We start from the raw sequence: 21054 nt of genomic DNA on the forward strand, positions 1-21054 counted from the left end.
CGTTCCCAATTCCTTATTAAGTCTACTGTTTTTAACCAGAATCTTATAGGTCCAGGTCATAGGTAGTACATTTCATCAGGAATTAGATTCCATTTGAGATGTACTCGTACTGCTGGAAGGTCTTTTTATGTTACTTTCACTTTGGATCCGGGTGTAAAGATGCTAAGATGATAAACAACTGGATTTATTACTCAAAACATTTCTACTTCTCTGCAGGGACCTAACAATATTAAATTCCATTAAAGTTTCTGGAAGGGAAAGGCATAAACAATGGGTTATATTTATCGGGTTCCTCCTTCAATACTGTTTTAAAAGTTTTGTTAACAGAATTGTGCCGGCGCAAAATGGGCAGTTCAAACATTGATGAAAAATGCTTGTGAAGTCAATTAGACCCCAAAAACTTGTTTCAGAGAGAAGGTGGAAATCATTTCGCTCACCTGTTGTCATCTCTGGAATTATACTGAATCAATTCAGACACAACGTCAAGCAACGTGCTAAAAGTACATTAGGAGTCAGTTACTTGCAGGGATGCTTGGCAAGCAGATTCTCCAGCAACATAGGTTTAGAAACCTCCACAGGAATGACTATATAGTCAGCCTTAATTTTGCGCAGGTGCTGAATAAGTACTTATGGGATAGACGGATATACACAGCAGACTAAAATGACCAAATAATGACAGCAGTATACAGACGGGTCGACTGAAGAAAAAAACTCAATAAATGAGTGGAGGAACTTAAAGAATGCAGATGTTACCATACAGGTGTACTGCATGATACAATTAAACAAGTAACATCCTATCATGCTCTGTGGCATGTATGAACAGGCTGAGCAGGCCCAGTTGACCTCGACTGTAGATCAAGATGGCAAGAGGTAAGGATCTAACTGACTTTGAAAGAGTGTCTCTTCCAAGATGCCCACATGGCATGATTTTCATACTCTTTTCCCACTGGTTTGAAAAGCATAAAAATATCGCAGTCACCACATCTTAACCCAGTTCAAAACCTTTGTGAGACTTTGGAGATTTTCCATTGTCACCCATCTGTTGATGTAGACAGGAAGTATGAGCTGTTTTAGGGCGCAAAGCCCTCCTGTTTCCATCAAATGGTCCCTGGCACACTGGCACCCTGGCACACTGGCACACTGGCACACTGGCACCCTGGCACCCTGGCACACTGGCACACTGGCACACTGGCACTAGCAGCCATGACCGTTATTTTCCCCAGGAATGGTTCTAATTGGTCACACATGATGTCAGTGACAGCCACATGGCCCTATGTCAGCCCCCAGCCAGCTGAGGAACAAACCGAAGAAAACTCTGAATTAAAAATGGAAATACCCTCTAGCCCCTTACGTGTAGATAGAAAAATACTTCAGAGGGCTAACCAAGCATTACTTTGCCTTCTGGCAAGTTGGAATCATTTGCCATTTTTTCCATTACAATATTTCTAGATATACTGCAGGTGTTGAGTCTTCCAACTGTCCAGTCCACCCTGTACTAAACCCCAGGTAGGCCCTTCGTTAAATTTGAAATTGAGCATTTATATAGGTCCCTAGCTCACTTAGTGAAAGAATGACGCTTCTCACGCCAGTGTTGTGGGTTTGAGTCCCATGGGGACAAGCTTGTCTGCTGAATTACTTAAATGTTACAATTACACAATTGGCAGGTGGTGGGAGGTTTTGGGTCTACATGACAGAAAACAATCCACTAAACAATATTTGTGTAATTGAGCATGTTGAAAACAACTGAGAAATAAAAGAACCATGTAAAGCTATGCTGTTCACCATTCATTAGATTGAGACTGAAAGACTGGAAAGGTTGTTTCTTATCATTATCTGCATTATAATTGCCAATATTATTCAACCGTATCGAGGTGTAATTTTGTGGGGGGGGGAATTAGAAAACAACCTAAGCTGTAAACGGAAAGACTTATATTAAATGTTGAGTAGTCAATAATCTGCCGGTTTGCTTTGAGTAGCATTTTTTGGTGTCCTCTGAAGAAACAATGTTTTAAACAAAGCCCATTAAAAAGAGTTCCTCTGACTTTTCCCAGGATGTGCTTTTTTTCAGAGAATACAAGACCATCAGAGTACTAATTAAAAAACCTTCAAAGCAATTCCATTCAATAAAAAATTAGAAAGAACATAGTTTGTGCCTTTTCTGCTGTTGGTTTTAAACTGGAAATAATGAAGGAAGACTGTATAAAAGTCAGAGAATATTAACAAGATAGCCAAAACAAAATGGCAGCCACCTGAGCATCTAACCAATAACAAGATGACAGATAATAAGTCTTACTTTACAGCTTAGTGATACACACACATTTTATATTGCTGAGAGAGAAGTAGAACTATCAGGTTATATTGGCAGAATTGTATAACAAAACAAAAAGATATGAGTGTCTTTGTATCTTTGTGAATAGACAGGCATGGCCAGGCTGGGTTGATGAGTGTTTTTGATGTCCAAAGAGTTAGACAAACTCAATGGACAGGTAAGTGAATTGGTTCTGTAGTTCAAATGACGTGTCCTTTGAAGGCCATATTCTTATAGGAGATACTGTACATGGCACTTCTTCCTTCCACATTAGCAGTGGGTTTTTTTCCAGGTCGCTTACATGCACAAAAGGTGGAGACAGAAGTCACAAATACACATTCTAGAAACATTGCCGTTTTACTATCCTTACAAGACCTCAAATGCTATTCCCATTCAAAATCCAATTTTCCCTAAAACTAACCATCACCCCAAAAACTAACCCTAAACCTAACCATTAACCCCAAATGTAACATTCACCCTAAATTTAACCCTGGTGATGAACATAGCCTTTTCCTCATGGGAACCGGTGAAATGACATATTTTCCTTGTTTTACTACCCTTGCAGGGCTTTTTATCCCCACTATGATTATAAAACTGATCCACAGACACTCACACATGGTCCGAATCAGAAACCCAATCTCTAGTATCTAGATGGCATGGCCTGATGCATGTTAATGGACAGGGTGGAAGATAATGTTTATTGATCCCCCATGCAATCTGGCCCTGTCAGGGGGCTTGTAGTGCCAGGCCCACTGTGGACAAAGCCTGCTGTTGAGGAACGTTGTGGAGAAGCTGCTGTCCATCTGTCTGTGGTCTGTCTTTCTATCAGCTACCTCCCGCACAAAGTCAAACAGCTATTCACACACGTCTATAACTACAGAATGTGAACACTAACATAATTACACCATAGTTCCAGGTAGGTTACACCCAGGCTGATGCAAAGACCCATGGGACTGCAATGTAGTGCAAACTGCCGAGCCAAACAGTGGCACCACATGGGGTTGTCAAGTGTTTGAAGTCTGATTCATTATCTTTCTCTTTTTTTTTTGTACCGTCTGTTCGCTTGCATGTTTTCTACCCTCTAAATGTTGGCAGGCAGCATGTGTTGTTCCGGCGCTTTCTACTTAATGCAGTGTTTGACAGGAGACTAGCCCTATATTTAGTGTTTGTTCGTTTGGTCTCGCAATGGGTGCTTTGTCTTCATTGTTAGGCTTGGCAGAACTGAGTGATGAGATTATTGTCAGACCAAAGCTCCTGCATGGGGCGCTGGCATGCTGCACACAGTTTCCATCCAATCGTTTTTTGGGGTACATTCTGAATAGATGTAGCACCTTCCACCTTGTTTCGGTGGGACCATTTTAACACTGAGGCACACAAGAAATGAGCTGCTTCTACGTATTCGACCGGTGATTTGTTGCAGTGCGCTAACTTTTCCGATTTTGTTTTGGATCTATACACTAACATGTAAGAGATGAGGTCAGGCCTAGGGGTTTAACACCCGGGGGTAATCTGGCCCAGGTCAACTGGATCCTTGATCAGGGTCCTATGAAGAGGGACATTTCTAGAAGAGGGACATTATATTTTATATGGGTATCGAGCAGAATTTCCCCCTATTCATTTTGGAGTTGTTTTTCATTGTTTACGCCCGGTGACTTCATATTAAGGGTAAGGCTTTCGGCCTTTCTCTAAAAAGGAAAAGTAAATCAACTGGAATGTCATCAAACACCTGCTATTACAGCAGTTTCGTAATTGAGGGAGTAAGCTCTGTAAGCTCTGATATGTGCTCTTGAGCCTTGCGCTGAAAGAGTTTTGAGAGACAGAAAACTTGTTTTCATGCAGTTTGGGCTGCAATCGAGACGAACATTGGACAGCATACATGTTGCATTCGGACAATAGATTACTGTAAAACTCTTGGGTGCATTATTAATGTCTGACAGTCCTGACTTCAATGGAAACTGCCATTTAGGAACCATCAAGGAATTATATTTATATGGTCGGTGGAGGTTATACGTTTCTATTTCTAGATACAATAGCAATAAAAACATAATTTACAGTTTGGTAAGCAAATAAGTAACTACTGCTGAAAAGAGAAGATTAATGTACTTTTTTTTTTCAATAACTACTCTACTATGAGCAAAATAGCAGCAATATTTTTTAAGCAGCTTATCTTGAGATTGCCAGAGTATCCACTGATTTCCGTCATTTTTGTGGAATTTAAATTTTTTTTATATTTTTGTACATACGTTCTGGATATGTATTAGTAGATAGAGAGAACATGGAAAAGAGAGTGTGCTTCAATAGCAGTGGGCCAGAATCAAATTCACGTTGCAGCAGTGCATGGAGGTAGTGGCTTGGACCGCTGGACAACCGGGCATTAACACCACGGTCCAGAACTTTATGTACGGTCAGGGTACTTCTACACCGGTCATATTCACTCAAACTGTACCAGAGTTTGATGTGCCGTCTACACAGGCAGACCCTGTACTGCAATGTTAATCCCAAACAACAGCGGTTTGAATCCCTGGTCAAACAATTTGTGATCTGTTCTATCCATTTTTCTTTTTTCTCTCTCATTCTCTTTTCAGACTGTCTAAATGGATGAAAAATATATTCTGACTTTTACTCTGAGTTATGGTGGGAATGCTGATAGCATTTTAGCGTTTCAACAACAATGAAAAAAGCATGACCACCATCAATTATGGTTTCTTGTACTGGAAAATGAATGTAGTCTGAGTAATTATTCTCTTTAAATGTCCTGATTTCACCTCAACATGTAGGTTATGTTAGCCCTCACCCTTTTCAAGATGATGTTCATTCTCATGTCGTTTTGTCCTGGATAAATGCCCTTAAATTGGAGACAGATTAAAATAAACATCACATTTCATTTACATCCATAAAAAAAATGACATAGGTTTTACCTGATTTTTTTGCGGCGGAGGAATAACAAGTTTCACGTTCCTCTAGTATGGATTTCTGTTTCACCTGGAGTGACTATTCCCTATCGGTAATATTATCACTCTCTGGGCATCAACAATCTACCACCCGTCTCCTTCATCACGAGCCCCAGCAGTACAGGATAATTGCAGGAGAAATGTGGGCACACACCCTGGTCGACAGAGAGAGACCGCGCTTGGAGACATACCTTTAATTCACACATCTCACCTGTATGGTTATTATACTGAAACATGCATCCTTTAGGATATACATACACACTACACCATGCAGCGCCTTCAGTGCCAGGACACCCAGGCCTCACACAAACACACGCACACTTAAAGAGTGCAATTTTCTCTCAAACACCCTGTTGGTCAATACACACAAACTCTCTGGCCCTACAGTTAGTCAAGAGTCAATTTCAATTACAGTTGTCTTTTTCCCCCTTAAATATGTGGCATTTAAAAAAAAAAAAATCATGCTTTCCATTTGTTGCCTGGATGATTAAAACAAGAAGTCTCCATTGTGGTGTTAAGATCAGTAATATAAATCCTTTTGAGGGTCCCTTTTTAACGATTATTCATATTCCAGGCACACAAGATTTCATGGAGATGACATAAAGGGAGAGAGGATGAAACAGTCAGTGGATTCTAGAATTCACACAGCAACGTTTGCTATGGACACAACCAGACATTTCAACTGAGGGCCAATTATGGGTGTGTGGGAAAAATATCCAATGAAGAACATCAAGCTGAGTAGATACCAGTCCTATTTGTCTGGTACACTGTGAGACATGCTATGCTGTTTTAGGTGTGGGTGTTTGTCTAGAAGTACAGGAGTAAGTAGGTAATCACCAAGCAGGTAGCCAAAAGGGTTCATGCATCATCAACTCTAACAAAATTAACGACGCTTTCCTAAGTTTTGTTATTAGGCACAGCTGTCTCTAATCACCTCTGATTGTTTACTTGAGAAGTGCTGAGTGAAATTCTTAGGATGTTATAGGAACTTTCATAACGACCCCTGGGCACAGAGGGAAGGCACTGGCAACAAGCATAACCTCTTCTTGGCATCAGCAATGCCCTGCTGATTCTCTTCTGATTAATGATACAAGGCACAGACAGGCATCTGGGCATCTCCCTTGAACCCAGCCCACTCTCTTCAGTTGTGGGTACATTACTTCAGTGTGGCAATATGCATAACAAGCATTATCTAGTCACTACTACATTTACATTTCCTTTGTGAATGCATATGTTTTTTTGCTAATAATGTTATAGAACTATTTTACTTAATTTAACAGCTGCACATACCAGAAACACTATACATTTTGAATGCAAGAGTTGTATTACTCTAAAGTAAATCAGAGAAAATGGTAGGAGAGGTATTATCTGCCATTTCTAATCAGTGTTACTTGATTTCAGATGGGTTTGCAGGTGGCTTGGCATGTGAGGTTTGTCTTGAGATAGTAATGGTCCTTCACTGTCATCTTTTGTTCTGGAACAGAAGTCAGGGGCTCTATGAGTTATGGTAGGTCATTATGGAACAAAAATCAACTGTCCCACACTACCTAGAGAAGAATAATCTTTCATTAGAATTGCAAATATCTCCAGCAACCCTTTAGAATTAGTCTGAATTGTAGCAACGGGATGTTCAGAACAGAATGGTCCTTTACTGGCATCAAAGTGTTGAGCTCTGGCAACGTCAAAGCCAACTCATTGGCAGCAACAGGCAATAGAAGACCTGAGAACATCTTCAAAAATACCAGAATGTTGACTGTGGAGTAAGTTAAAGATTTGGACAATGAGAAAGTGTTAAAAAATAAACAAATTAATGGGACCAGTGGTCGGGATATCGAGTTACAACTGGCTGTAGATACAAATATTAAAGGGCCAACTTGATGATGCAGAATTTTGCGATTACCAAACAGTTTTTAATACATTTTAATTGTTTTTAATTGTCTTCATCACCTACAACTAGCATCACTATCTTACCTCTATTAGCCATGAATTTACAAAACAAATGGTTTCAGAGAATTTTATTAAAAGGAACCATCTCGGGTGTTTCCACATTAATGCATGCTGGCATTTTGCAACGTCAGCAAAAATTGTGCTGTAATGGAATCCCCACAAAAGTAGATGACGTACTGACTCGTCATCAACCATGGGGATCAACTGACTAAAGAAATTATGACAACTTGCCCAGTAGTAAGAGTCTTGATGAATTCCCTACATTTCATGGGTCTTTGGCTACTTGGCCAGGCATCAGTGTTGACACTATTTCTATGCTCAAATCATGCAACTCTTAGTTCAAATCAACAATGGAAACACATTCAAAATGTTTCATTCAAAAATATAGAATGCATGCCTTTGCAGGAAACTTGTTTTTCTGTAATGTAATTCGTTAGTTTGGATGGATTGCTTGTGAAAGCTGCATATACTTTTTATGCAAACTTTAGAATTTGCATGTTTGATAAGGTGATGGAAACCGCTCAGAGAGCTCCACAAACAAGAAACTATGGAAGACCTTTCAATGCAACGTTTTATCCCAGCCAACTGACGAGATATACCATACAGCAGGGCTATTCAATTCCGGACCTAGAGGGCCGAAAAATTTCTGGCTTCAATCCTCTACTAACAATATGGAACTCAACTAGCTTGTTTCGGCCCTGCCGTACCATATGAATATTATGTACTATTGCATACTATATGTACAGTGGGGAGAACAAGTATTTGATACGCTGCCGATTTTGCAGGTTTTCCCACTTACAAATCATGTACAGGTCTGTAATTTCTATCATAGGTACTCTTCAACTGTGAGAGACGAAATCTAAAACAAACATCCAGACAATCACATTGGATGATTTTTAAGTAATTAATTTGCATTTTATTGCATGATATCAGAAAAGCAGAACTTAATATTTGGTACAGAAACCTTTGTTTGCAATTACAGAGATCACACATTTCCTGTAGTTCTTGACCAGGTTTGCACACACTGCTGCAGGGATTTTGGCCCACTCCTCCATAGACCTGTGGACAGGTATCTTTTATACAGGTAACGAGTTCAAACAGGTGCTGTTTATACAGGTAATGAGTGGAGAACAGGAGGGCTTCTTAAAGAAAAACTGACAGGTCTGTGAGAGCCGGAATTCTTACTGGTTGGTAGGTGATCAAATACTTATGTCATGCAATAAAATGCAAATTAATTATTTAAAAATCATACAATGTGATTTTGTGGATTTTTGTTTTAGATTCCGTCTCTCACAGTTAAAGTGTTCCTATGATAAATATTACAGACCTCTACATGCTTTGTAAGTAGGAAAACCTGCAAGATCGGCAGTGTATCAAATACTTGTTCTCCCCACTGTATATTACATTACTATGTGTTTTTATTTCAAACTTTGATATTCAGGGTTTTATAAACATATCTAGTTGGCTACATCATTTATTTGCATATTTTATTAGCAACATTTCAATTAGCATGTATCAGAACATTAGCTATAGCTACAGTACTGTATTTGCAAGAAGGTAACAATGCGTCAATGTATATGAAACGTAGCTAACCAAGCTATTCCCGAAATTCAACTTGGTTATGTCGTTCCAACTGAGGGAGCAACATTAGCTAATAGCTAAAACACATCCAACCATTGTCGATTCTTTATCCTGATTAGAGTGCTACTATGGACTTGAATGCTTTTTGCATTTCTGTGTTCCTCCTGGGATATTGATACGGGGTGATTTAGACGTGTCAACCAATGTTCGGAAGTTCAAGTCTTTACTGACTCTGTTCTTATCAAGTTGTTCAGTAAAAAGAACGCTGACTGCCAACAAGGGGCGCATTGTACAGCTCCGTAGTTATGAACAATTCAGCTGAAGTATTCAAATGAACAATTCAGTGGATTCACTACGGAGACTCATTATTATCAGTAAAAAAATCTATTTATTTTCAAATTTTTTCCAAATGTATTCATTTGGGTTCATGTGCAATGCTAACCTTAAGCCACCTGTAATGGTACAGTTATTAATTTATATGACGTTAACTTACAGCCCGACTGGTTTCTATTTTACAGTGATTTGGCCAAATTCATACTCATGATTAATACAGGAACCATGTGAATATAAAAAGTCTACACACCCCTGTGAAAATCACAGGTTTTTGTGATGTGAAAGAATGAGACAAATATAAATAATGTCAGAACTTTTCTCCTTTTAAATGTGACCTATAATGTGAAAAATTCAATAGAAAAACAAACTGAAATTTTCGAGGGGGATATACAGCATATTGCAACCACACATTGGGCAGTTATTTGTGTGTTTACAGACTCAAAACATTTTGATTCGTTTTTCGTGCAACAGATTCTTATATAACGTATGCCGATAGACCAATTGTGGCAACAGCATCCGCAGGCATGAGGCAGCCAGGCCTTTTATAGAAAAGCACATTTAAAAAAAAAAGCACATTTCATTATAGAAAAGCACATTTTATTTGTAAAGTGCTTTTCTATAATGATACGGTATGTGCAGTGTCTTGTGATAAACGGGAAGGGTACGCCAACTGAAAAAGATGTGTAATTTGGCCTTTAAAAGCCAATTCGGTATGAACAGCCCTGAGGTTGTCAGGAAGGGAGTTCCAAAGGCGTGTTCCAGGGGAGGAAAACACATGATTCTTCATTGTTCAAAGCTGGGTTCTAAGTTTGCTGAGCAGTTTGGCGTGGTTGTATCGTAGGGGGCATGGAGTTTCATAGAAGGAGAGTAGATTTGATCGGTTGGCAGGTCCGATGCCATGGAGGGTTTGTAAACTAAAATTATAATTTTGAAAGTAAATTCTTGGCGGGACAGGAAGTCACTGGAGGTCAGCAAGGAGAGAGGTTCTGAAGGCAGACACATTTGTTTGTCGCAGGATACTTGCAGAACTGTTTGGATTGAGTTGCTGGAAGGCTCACGAGTACCGCATTCCTGTGATCCATTCTGTAGAAAACACATGAATGGATAAGCTGTTCTGCATCAGAAAAGGTGAAAGACTGTCCAAAACATGACGTTCTAGTAATAGGTATTAAAAAAGAGGTTCAAATGTCACCCCTAAGTTGGTGAGGGAGAGGGGAAGGATTTGGTCATCTATGGCAGGACAGATGACTGAGGAGACAGGAAGGATTTGGTCATCTATGGCAGGACAGATGATGGAGGAGAGGTGAAGGATATGACTGTCTATGGCAGGACAGATGACTGAGGAGACGGGAAGTATTTTGTTGTCTATGGCAGGACAGATGATGGAGGAGAGGGAAGGATTTCACAATTTTTGTGCCACGTTTCCTTAATCCAAACAGTCCCAACTCATTGTCCTTGATGAACCCTGTGTAATAGTAGAGATGTGTTTGTTAGAGCCTGTGCAACAAACTGTACCAGCGTTAAAGGGGCCAGATGAGAGGTGGAACATGGACATTATTAACTGGGTCCAGAGAATCAGATTTTGCAATTCATAAATTGGTAATGAGGGCAATGTACAATACTTTGTGGACTCTCTTGGCTCTTGAAATAATTTCCTACCGCCTCACTGTCCTCAATGTTTGACCTTTTTCCACAGGATTCCAAGTTGAAAAAGTCCTTACTCCTTACTAGGAGATGTTTTATCCTCTTAAAATGATGAAGTAATCCTCTTGAGTAAAAGATGTGAATGTCCCTCATTCTTGTACTTTGTAGTCCTTAGCAGACCACCATAAAGTTATAGTTCAAACTCCTCAGGGCAGGTATTTATTATGCAAATTAGATTTCTTTATTTAATTATTACACCACTCTGAACCAACCTCTTATTGAGTAATAAGAGTTTTAAATTATTTCTTCTCTAGTTGAGGTAATAATAATTGTGATTTTGTGCTGGAGAAATAAATGCCATTGATGTTTCTATGTTCTATTGAATTAAAAATGTATCCAGCTGATACTGTTTATGCCTGATAGGCTTTAACATGGCCCTACTCAGGGAAGTGCTGGTAAATATACAGTAAAGTTAAATAAACATCATGTCACAAAGGTATAGATAGAATTGATGAACATAAAGGTGGATAATGTCATGTCATGTGACCCTACTCAGGGAAGTGATGTTAAATATCCATTTGGAAAATAAATTGAAAGACACTCGCTCTACACAAGGTCAACCCACAGCCCTTTAGCACTGTAGGGCCATGCTCCATATATTCACATCACAACACAACAAAGTGAAAGTACAATGAGTACAAAGAGCTTGTATAAGCACTGTTTATTAAGTAAAATGTGTTTCCAACGACCATTCGCCTGACTAATTTAAGCTTTAAATAAGGTTCCCTCAGTCATAATTCCCAGCCAAAACAGGAAAGAGGATATTAAAAACAGGGTCACATAATTTCCCGCTGGACAACATCGTTGAAGACATTGGGTCATTCCAGATTCAATAATGGCTGGCTATTGTGAGGACAGACTGGTGCGGTCATAGCAAATGTCTTGAATTATAAATGAAGAATAGAATGATTTTGGGGTAAATGGATGGAACCTTGCATGGCACTCTTGGAGTGGCGTGTGTGTAAGTGTGTGTGTGTGTAACATTCAAGGGATGGGTTACTGAAAAGTCCAAGGTCTATCGGTGACAGGGAGCGAGTTTGGAGGAGATGGATATGTGTTTCCCAGGGGCCTGAGGCACAGATGCATCTAGGCCATTGATTTTCAATGTTCCCTGTTTTAGTAATGGGCTCTGTGACCAGTAGATTAAGCCCACCACACACACACACATACACAGGCACATAATGACTACATAGTGCTTCAGACTGGATTTTATTGTTCTGTTGCTTTAAACTTCTCTCAACCTCTCAGTCTCAATCTAGAGCCTTTGGGTTGTCAACCTCGGCGGAGCTTGCACAACTGGAAGCACCCGGGCTCACACACAGCAGAGAGTAAGACTGAAAACCAGTTGGGCAGGTTCTGGGAGCCCTGCTGAGGTGTTTCTTACAGTCCATGACTGCTCCGCTCCGTAGGGTTATTTTAATACACACCCTCATAAACACTTATAGACTCAACGTCATGAATGCGTAACACAAGCACTTAGTTACTCACATATTCAAGTGTGTTCACTCACCAACACACCACCACACAGTGAAATGTGCCTGTACACTAACTTACTCACACAGAGATGCATGAACACAAACACACACACACACACACCCTTTTAGGCTTTGGGAGCCAGGTGCCACTCTCTTTTCCTTTCTCTCCTCTCTCAGTCGCTCTGTCTTTCTCTTGTTTTCTCTCTCTCTTTCTCTCCTCTCTCACTCTAGGTGCTCTCGTTCTCTCTGTCTCCACTTCTCTTCTCATCTGGGCAGGCTTTCAAGGAGCCAGCATGTGATAGGGGTCATTAAACCTCCTCATGAATTAATGAGAGCGTGTTGTGCCAATACCAGAGTGGGACTCCATTGCAGTCGGTGAAAAATGCACCTGGGGAGCATGGAGGGGCAGAGTCAATGGATGCACTCACTCACTGGACTGGTGGTAATCTACACTGTATGGTAGTGGAAGGATGCCGGGCGGTAAAACCTCCGGTCTGTGGGTTGGTTTCACTGAGCTGAGTGCTGCTGTGATCCACACGAAAGCAGGAAGTTGCCCTGGGTACAGGCTTCCGGCATGCACAACGCCCTGATCGAACTCCTCTACTGGTGTTGCGCTGCTTCCTGTGCATGACACTGCAGGTTGAGCCGGTTTGGATGGTCCCTCACCAAGCAGGCAAGCTGTTTGGCACACTACCCTGGGCCTAGAGCAGACTGACAGACCTGACGCTCCACAATCCTGCTACACAATTTCCACCAGTCAGAGACTGAGTCAGACCTGGGAAAGTCCAGTTAGTGGACTTTCTGGTTATTGGCATTAACCAACCAATTCATTAACTTAAAAAAATAACACACACACACACACACACACACACACACACACACACACACACACACACACACACACACACACACACACACACACACACACACACACACACACACACACACACACACACACACACACACACACACACACACACACACACACACACACACACACACACACACACACACACACACACACACACACACACACACACACACACACACACACACACACACACACACACACACACACACACACACACACACACACACACACACACACACACACATACATACATACATACATACATACATACATACATACATACATACATACATACATACATACATACATACATACATATACACATACATACACACATATACACACATATACACACATATATATATATATATATATACACACATTGATCAGAGATAACATTATGACCACCTGCCTAATATTGTGCAGGTCCCCCTTTTGTCGCCAAAACAGGCCTGACCCATCGAGGCACTGACTCCACTAGACCTCTGAATGTGTGCTGTGGTATCTGGCACCAAGACGTTAGCAGCAGATCCTTTAAGACCTGTAAGTTGCAAGGTGGGGCCTCCATGGATCGGACCTGTTTGTCCAGCACATCCAACAGATGCTCGACTGGATTGAGCCCTGGGGAATTTGGTGGCCAAGTGAACACTTTGAACTTGTTGTTGTGTTCCTCAAACCATTCCTGAACCATTTTCACTTTGTGGCAGGGTGCATTACCCTGCTGAAAGAGGCCAATGCCATCAGGGAATACTGTTGCCATGAAAAGTGCATATGGTCTGCAACAATGCTTAGGTAGGTGGTCCATGTCAAAGTAACATCCACATGAATGGCAGGACCCAAGGTTTCCCATCAGAACATTGCCCAAAGCATCACACTACCTCTGCCGGCTTGCTTCCTTCCCATAGTGCATCCGGGTGCCATGTGTTCCCTAGACAAGTGATGCTGTTTAAGTGATGCTCTGACCCAGTCGCCTAGCCATCACAATTTGGCCCTTGTCAACGTTGCTCAGATCCTTACACTTGCCCATTTTTCCTGCTTCTAACATATAAACTTTGAGGACAGAATGTTCACTTACTGCCTAATATATCCCACCCACTGACAGGTGCCATGATAACGAGATTACCAGTGTTATTCATTTCACCTGTCAGTGGTCATAATGTTATGGCTGACTGGTGTATTCATACTTAGACTTGAAAGGTCTTACTGAGAACAGCTGAAAGCAAAATCTGTCACGCTTAGGGAAGAGAGCGTTGTAAGACTAGCATGGTCACTATCTAGTACAGGCACCTCTTCTGACACATGACTTATTTATTTATTCTGGTGTTGTGTACACCATTCTTTTGGTGCATCCGTTGAGATTAACTGATTTTCTTTTCAATATTCTGCTCCTGAAATGTGACCAAATACTGGAGAGTAACAGAATTAAGGATATAATCCCTGAGCCGCCCTTCCAAAACCAAACCCGCGTTGGCTCTCCCTTCCAAATCCCCTCACTAATTCGTCAGCTTATCGCCTGTAGTATTTTGATTTATTTATTATTATTGTGGATAAAAAAATTCTGGGGATATGCAGATAATGGATCAATGGTCTGGTGGTTGTTTCGGTTCCAGCCTCTCTGGTGGATGTGATGGTCCTTTTGTCACACTGCATAAACAGATTATGTTGAGCCTTATGCGGGTGATGTGGAGCGATAGAGAGACCGAGTGGCTCTGCTATCTCAACTGTGCTGAATATTGGGAGGAGAGAGGGGTGAGGAGAGAGGGGTGAGGGATGAGGGGAGAGGGGTGAGGGGAAAGCGGCGATGCTAAGCTAATCAAGTACAATGATTGTAAGAGGCAACAAAGTGGGAGTCCTGACCTTGTTCTGACTGAGAGAAAGAAGAATGAGGAAAGGGAGGAGAGAGGAGGAGAGAGGAAAGAGAGGGGAGAGAAAGAAGAGAGAAAGGAGACATGAAAGAGAGGAGACGGATGAGGAAGAGAGAGGAAATGGAAAAAGGGGAAATAGAGAGTGAAGAGAGGGAGGGCTAGAGAGGAGAGGAAGGAAGAAAGGAGGAGAGACCAAAAAGAGAGAAAGAAAGAGGACAATCAGGAACCGGAAAAAACATGAGGATTAAGGGAAGAAAATAGTGCAATCAAGGTGAAAGAGAGAGATTTCTTTGCTGTGTAGAATTTGAATGTTAGTCATTTTCATTTTTTAATACTGTATTATTATTGATGCCTAAATATGTTTGCTAGGGTGACAACGATCCATTCATGCCAATAAAGAACCTACTGAAATGAAAGGGTGAAGGCCATGAAAGAGAGGGGGATGACATGGAGAGAGAGCAAAAGAGAGGGAGCAAAAAAAGAGAGGGAGCAAGACAGGAAGAGAGAGAGGGGACAAGTTTTGGGTAATTGAGCAGGACAGTGAATAGTTGTCACTCTGATTCAGACAGAGAAAGGTGAGGGACAAGGAAGTTACAGAGAGGAGTGTGTTTTTGAGAGCGAGCGAGGAGAATAGAGAGAGACAGCGAGCAAGGAGAGGGACAATGAGAGGGACAATGAGAGGGACAAGGAGAGGGACAAGGAGAGAGGAAAAGGAGAGAGGAAAAGGAGAGAGGACAAGGAGAGGGACAATGAGAAGGACAATGAGAGAGGACAAGGAGAGAGGACAAGGAGAGGGACAAGGAGAGAGGACAAGGAGAGAGGACAAGGAGAGAGGACAAGGAGAGAGGACAAGGAGAGAGGACAAGGAGAGGGACAATGAGAAGGACAATGAGAGAGGACAAGGAGAGAGGACAAGGAGAGAGGACAAGGAGAGAGGACAAGGAGAGAGGACAAGGAGAGAGGACAAGGAGAGAGGACAAGGAGAGAGGACAAGGAGAGAGGACAAGGAGAGAGGACAAGGAGAGAGGACAAGGAGAGAGGACATGAGTTTTCCTGCTGTAGCACACTCACTGTTAACTTTACATACAAGGTCTCTTAAGTCTGAAAACACTCACAAACACACACACACACACACACACACACACAAACAAACAATCTATAACAAATGAGTGCAGACAGAAATAAACACCCCTTTCTACAGCAGGTAGCATGACTACATCTCACAGGGTCACACCAAAAAAATCTCATACATCCTGTTTATTCACGTCTCCTTGGGTTTGCCTCTACCAGCTTTGCACATCTGGGTTTGGGCAGTTTCTCCCATTGTTCCTTGTGAATCCTCTCAAGCGCTGTCTGATTCAATGGGGAGTGTCTGTAAATTGAGATCTTTACAGTAGGTCTCCCCACAGATGTTCAATAGGGTTCAAGTTCAGGCTTTGGTTGGGCCGCTCCAGGACATTCACAGAATTGTCCGCTGTCATTGTGGTGCTGAAAGATGAATCTTTGTCCCAGTCTGAGGTCTTGTGTGCTCAGAATTATTTTAATTTTTTTTAGGAACTCTGTATTTGGCTCTGTTTGTCCCTCCCTCAATCATGACTGGTCTCCCCATTCCTGCTGCTGAGAAGCATTCCCATAGCATGTTACACAGACCTCCATAGGGATGCTACTCGCCCAGTGTCTCACTTGGCATACATTTTGGTCTTCTCAGACCAGATCATCTTTTTCCTCATGCTCTCAAGAGTCCTTCAGACTGCATGTCATATGCCTTCAACACATGACATCCAATCAATCATTAATCCCTGATTGACAAAGTGCTGCAGAGATGGTAGTCTTTCAGGTAGGTTCTTCCATCTCTGCAGGGAAGCTTTGTTAGACTGTTCATTGGAGTGACTGTAGGAAGTCTGGGTGGTTCAAGATTTCTTCCATTTCCCAATGAGACCACTGTGATCCTGGGAACTTTCAATGCATCAAAAAAAAAAGTATAACCTTCCCCATATCAATGCCTAAAAACAATTATACGTCAAAGTTCCTTGGACTTCATTGACTTGGTTTTTGATCTGACAGGCACTGTGAAGTGTGTGACATTAAACAGATAGGTATGTGACATTCTAAATAATGTCCAATCCTCTGAATTTGCCACAGGTGGACTCACGTTTTACAGCGACATTGCAACGATGATTATAGGACACTTGATGCATCTGAGCTCAATTTGGAGTAATGAAAGGGGGTCTGAATATATTTCTAAAAACATGTTTTCACTATTCATTATTGGGTTGCTGTTTGTAGATTGGTGGCAAAAATATATATTTTTGAAGGGGTCAAAATATTTTCCAAAGGTGGCTGAAAACCACGTTGCCACATCGTGCTTTGACTTTCACTTGGCCTTGCCTCTGAAATAACTTTAGCTTTTTTGTTAAACCTTTAGTTAGCCCTTTTCATAACCTTATCCCAACTCTCCAAAATGTTTACATTAATTATTGTATTCATTCATGTGAATTATTCAGACTTCTGCTACTAATTCTTGTAAGCCATTAAATTATCCTAAACTTTATTGCCAGTTATCTTAACCAGTGATGTAAATTCTCTTACCCAACAATATTCATTTTCCACTGCTAGTAGCCTTGTTCCAGTAAAAGGTGAGAAGACATCCTTTAAGATGAATCATGAAGTTATCTAATCTAATTTCTATAAATGTGTATGACCACTATTGCATATTTTATGTATTTTAATTTATGGTTCTAAAGGGATCAAGGGCAGCCTTGAACCCAATGAGGAAAATAAGAACGCCTAATTGTAGTCAACCATATGATTAAATTATTATTGAAAATACGTTTATTTTGAAATAATTTGCCACAACATCAAATCTGAAGTTGTTCATCACTGCCCATATGAATGCGCGTTATGACATCTTTTGACTCCAAGTGTCGACATGAATTCAAATAGTAGCTTACCGTTGGAAGCCTCGGTTCTTACCTGATGTGTCCCACATGTTCAGCTCAATTCTCTGTTTTTCAATCTCGAAACTGGCGGTGTAGTTCTCAAAGACAGTGGGGACATAATTCTGGAAAGAAACATTTCAAGTAACCCGACTGAATATGACACCATGTTCCATTCCCAGTCATCTAAAGTGTATTTCAGATTTCAGTCTCTGTTCCCATTATTAAATATCCGTTGTATGGACATGTTGCATCAGTAGAGCAATTCTAAGAAAACTAGGCGAGTTACACATTGACAGCTAATATTTTGTCTACAATGCGCAATTTCTCAATAATATTATATCGTCAAGTAAATGTAGTTAGGCAAATTCAGTGACACTGGTGCTGTAGCCTAAAACCCTGAAAAGCATGAAATGCTTATAACACAATTTATGGATAAGGCTGTCGAGCGCATGGCTGTACATGAATCAAACTGACAATGTGAAGGCCTATCATGTATAACACCTGTAATAACTTCTTACCAAAATGAAGAAAACTTACCTCTGGGTACGAGTCTTTTGCAAAGACATGAAGTAATGCCGTTTTGCCACACTGCGTATCACCGACCACTACGATCTTACAGCGGGTGGTTTTACTCTCCATAGTGCCGTCTATTTGGATTTGACGCGTCGTGCCTTTGTCATTTAGCTACTCTAGGAAAGTCCCCAAATTCAAGTGTAGAAAGCAAATAGGCTTACGGTTAATATTCACTTGCCACTGTTTTAATTCCTTGGTGTATGTGCCTTTCCGCTGCTTTGACTGTCAGACTCAGGGCTGTAATAACTCTTTAACGTTGCTGCACAGCCTCACAATACCACTGCTTGTTGCCACTGCTGGATGCTTAGAGAGCGCGAGTTTCACATTCACCTTTAGATCCGCCCATCAACTACTAACATCCAATGAGAAAGATCGTGAAGCTAATGGATTTTTTTCATGTTTAGTGGGTAACGTCAAAACCACCCAAAACCACCTGAGATAATATCAGGCGTGTCGTTAATTCCTCCCTCGCAACGACATAAGTATGTCCCATCTCTCTTTCCCTCTGTCTCTATCTGTCTCCGTCTCTCTCAGTTAAATTACATTTCCATTTGAATGGCTTTATAAACGTGGGAAACATATGTTTGAGGGGTCAACTATGAGGTCAGCAATCTGAAAAATCTAAATTCTAAAGATGTCTTTAGAGCAACTTTAATTTGGACAAAATACACATGAGAACGCTTTCATCGATTTAACAAAAACAACATATTCATTTTTCCTTTAAATATAACAGTAGCCTGCAATTTTCTTCCAGCATTAATTAAATTTATGGTTCTAAAGGGATCAAGAGCAGCCTTGAACCCAATGAGGAAAATAAGAACTCTATGTGGTTGGAGCACCATGGCAATGACATTAACTTTTTTATGTCCAAAACAGAAGTTTCAAGTATTTTGATTAACCTGTGTGTCTGCAATAACGAGCAGTACATCTCTCCCTCTGTATCAAATCAAACCCATTTTACCAATTTTTACTAATTTTGGAACTAATTTATATACTACTTTCTCCAATCAGGAAGGGGGTTTTGTGATTTTAGGCCACTTGACCTAATGGGCTAGGGTTCATTTGCAAGAGCACCAATGTCGTCACCCCTTTTCTATGTATGTAATATAACATAAAAATGAACAATGGTGCCTCAAACTAAGATTTTGGTCTATCAATCCGATTTCTCACCAGCCAAAATAATTTAAGGAAATATTCTTCCATGCAGGGCTTCTAAACATCTATATTTCACCTCTTTCGTGTAGGTTACAGCAGTCTTGCTGTCACTGCGTGCTGTGACAAAAATACTAAGACATCAGTGAGCTTGTTTGTGTGCTATGAATCGTACTAGTACTTCCAACGTGTTTTTCACTGAGCGTTAACAATCTTGAGTGCTCGGAATACAATGTTTGGGAACAGTGCTGCCAGATGTGGGAATTTACAGATAGTATAGTAAAAAAAAAGACGTTTGGAGTCCGCGGGTGTTTTGCGGTAGCCTATACTTTCAATGAAGGCGGTTTGGGAATTCAAATGGGCTGGCAGACATCACCACACACAAAACTCGCGACTTTAAGAGCGACCAACTTGCAGCTGAATTCGTTTAGCACATGCAATTTGTAAGAAGTGCTGAATAAGGATGTATCTCACTTGTCCATTCGTACAAGCGCGGTCTACATTCTCATTGTCGACATTTTCTTTACGGACTAGCATAAATTACAGGCGCCGCACACACAAACACTTCTTTTCCTACTGCAATCTCCTGTTGATTTATCATTTATGAAACCCTGCATAATACTTGGCATTGGCGGTGCGAATTGTTAACACAAATGTCACTTCCCGATTAATTAAATTACAAACTAAATTAAATTGTGCCATGGGCACTATAAAAGAAAAATACACAATTATCTTCATCAGTGCTCCTTTCGGTTATGGCACCTCCAGTGTGGTGTCAGGATCTCTCCATAATGTTCTGGTTACCACGATTTCACATTTAGACTAAACAACTATGCACTGGTCTGACGCTGATTTACCTAAGGTTTCTATCGCCATCTTCAGGCATCAGAAGACACGTTATTTAACTCAAAATCCTACTTTATACACGTTAATGCCTTTTGGCTGACGCTAAAGCAAATTACAAATCTCTTCAATCAGCTTGAATCAGTCGGCCCATTCTCCTCTGACCTCTAGCATCAACAAGGCATTTTCGCCCACAGGACTGCCGCATACTGGATGTTTTTCCCTTTTCACACCATTCTTTGTAAACCCTAGAAATGGTTCCGTGTGAAAATCCCAGTAACTGAGCAGATTGTGAAATACTCAGACCGGCCCGTCTGGCATCAACAACCATGCCACGCTCAAAATTACTTAAATCACCTTTCTTTCCCATTCTGACATTCAGTTTGGAGTTCAGGAGATTGTCTTGACCAGGACCACACACCTAAATGCATTGAAGCAACTGCCATGTGATTGGTTGATTAGATAATTGCATTCATGAGAAATTGAACAGGTGTTCCTAATAATCCTTTAGG

General features: G+C 40.9%; 1 protein-coding gene across 2 annotated transcripts in view; it reads right to left on the reverse strand.

Annotated features, from left to right (window-relative positions):
* LOC105030587 (rho-related GTP-binding protein RhoN) overlaps nucleotides 1–18942 on the reverse strand; it is a 31355-nt gene extending 12413 nt beyond the window's left edge. The window contains exons 1-2 of one of the 2 annotated variants that reach the window (XM_020046954.3): nucleotides 18512–18942; nucleotides 18009–18096 (exon numbers count right to left, since the gene is read on the reverse strand). In XM_020046954.3, the coding sequence (XP_019902513.1) occupies nucleotides 18009–18096; nucleotides 18512–18613 (190 nt within the window). In that variant the 5' untranslated portion in view covers nucleotides 18614–18942. The remainder of the gene's footprint in view (nucleotides 1–18008; nucleotides 18097–18511) is intronic. The other variant, XM_010904538.4, reaches the window with a different exon arrangement.
* Nucleotides 18943–21054: the final 2112 nt, after the last annotated feature.

Source organism: Esox lucius, chromosome 5 (assembly GCF_011004845.1).
Source record: "Esox lucius isolate fEsoLuc1 chromosome 5, fEsoLuc1.pri, whole genome shotgun sequence".
Taxonomy (NCBI): Eukaryota; Metazoa; Chordata; class Actinopteri; order Esociformes; family Esocidae; genus Esox; species Esox lucius.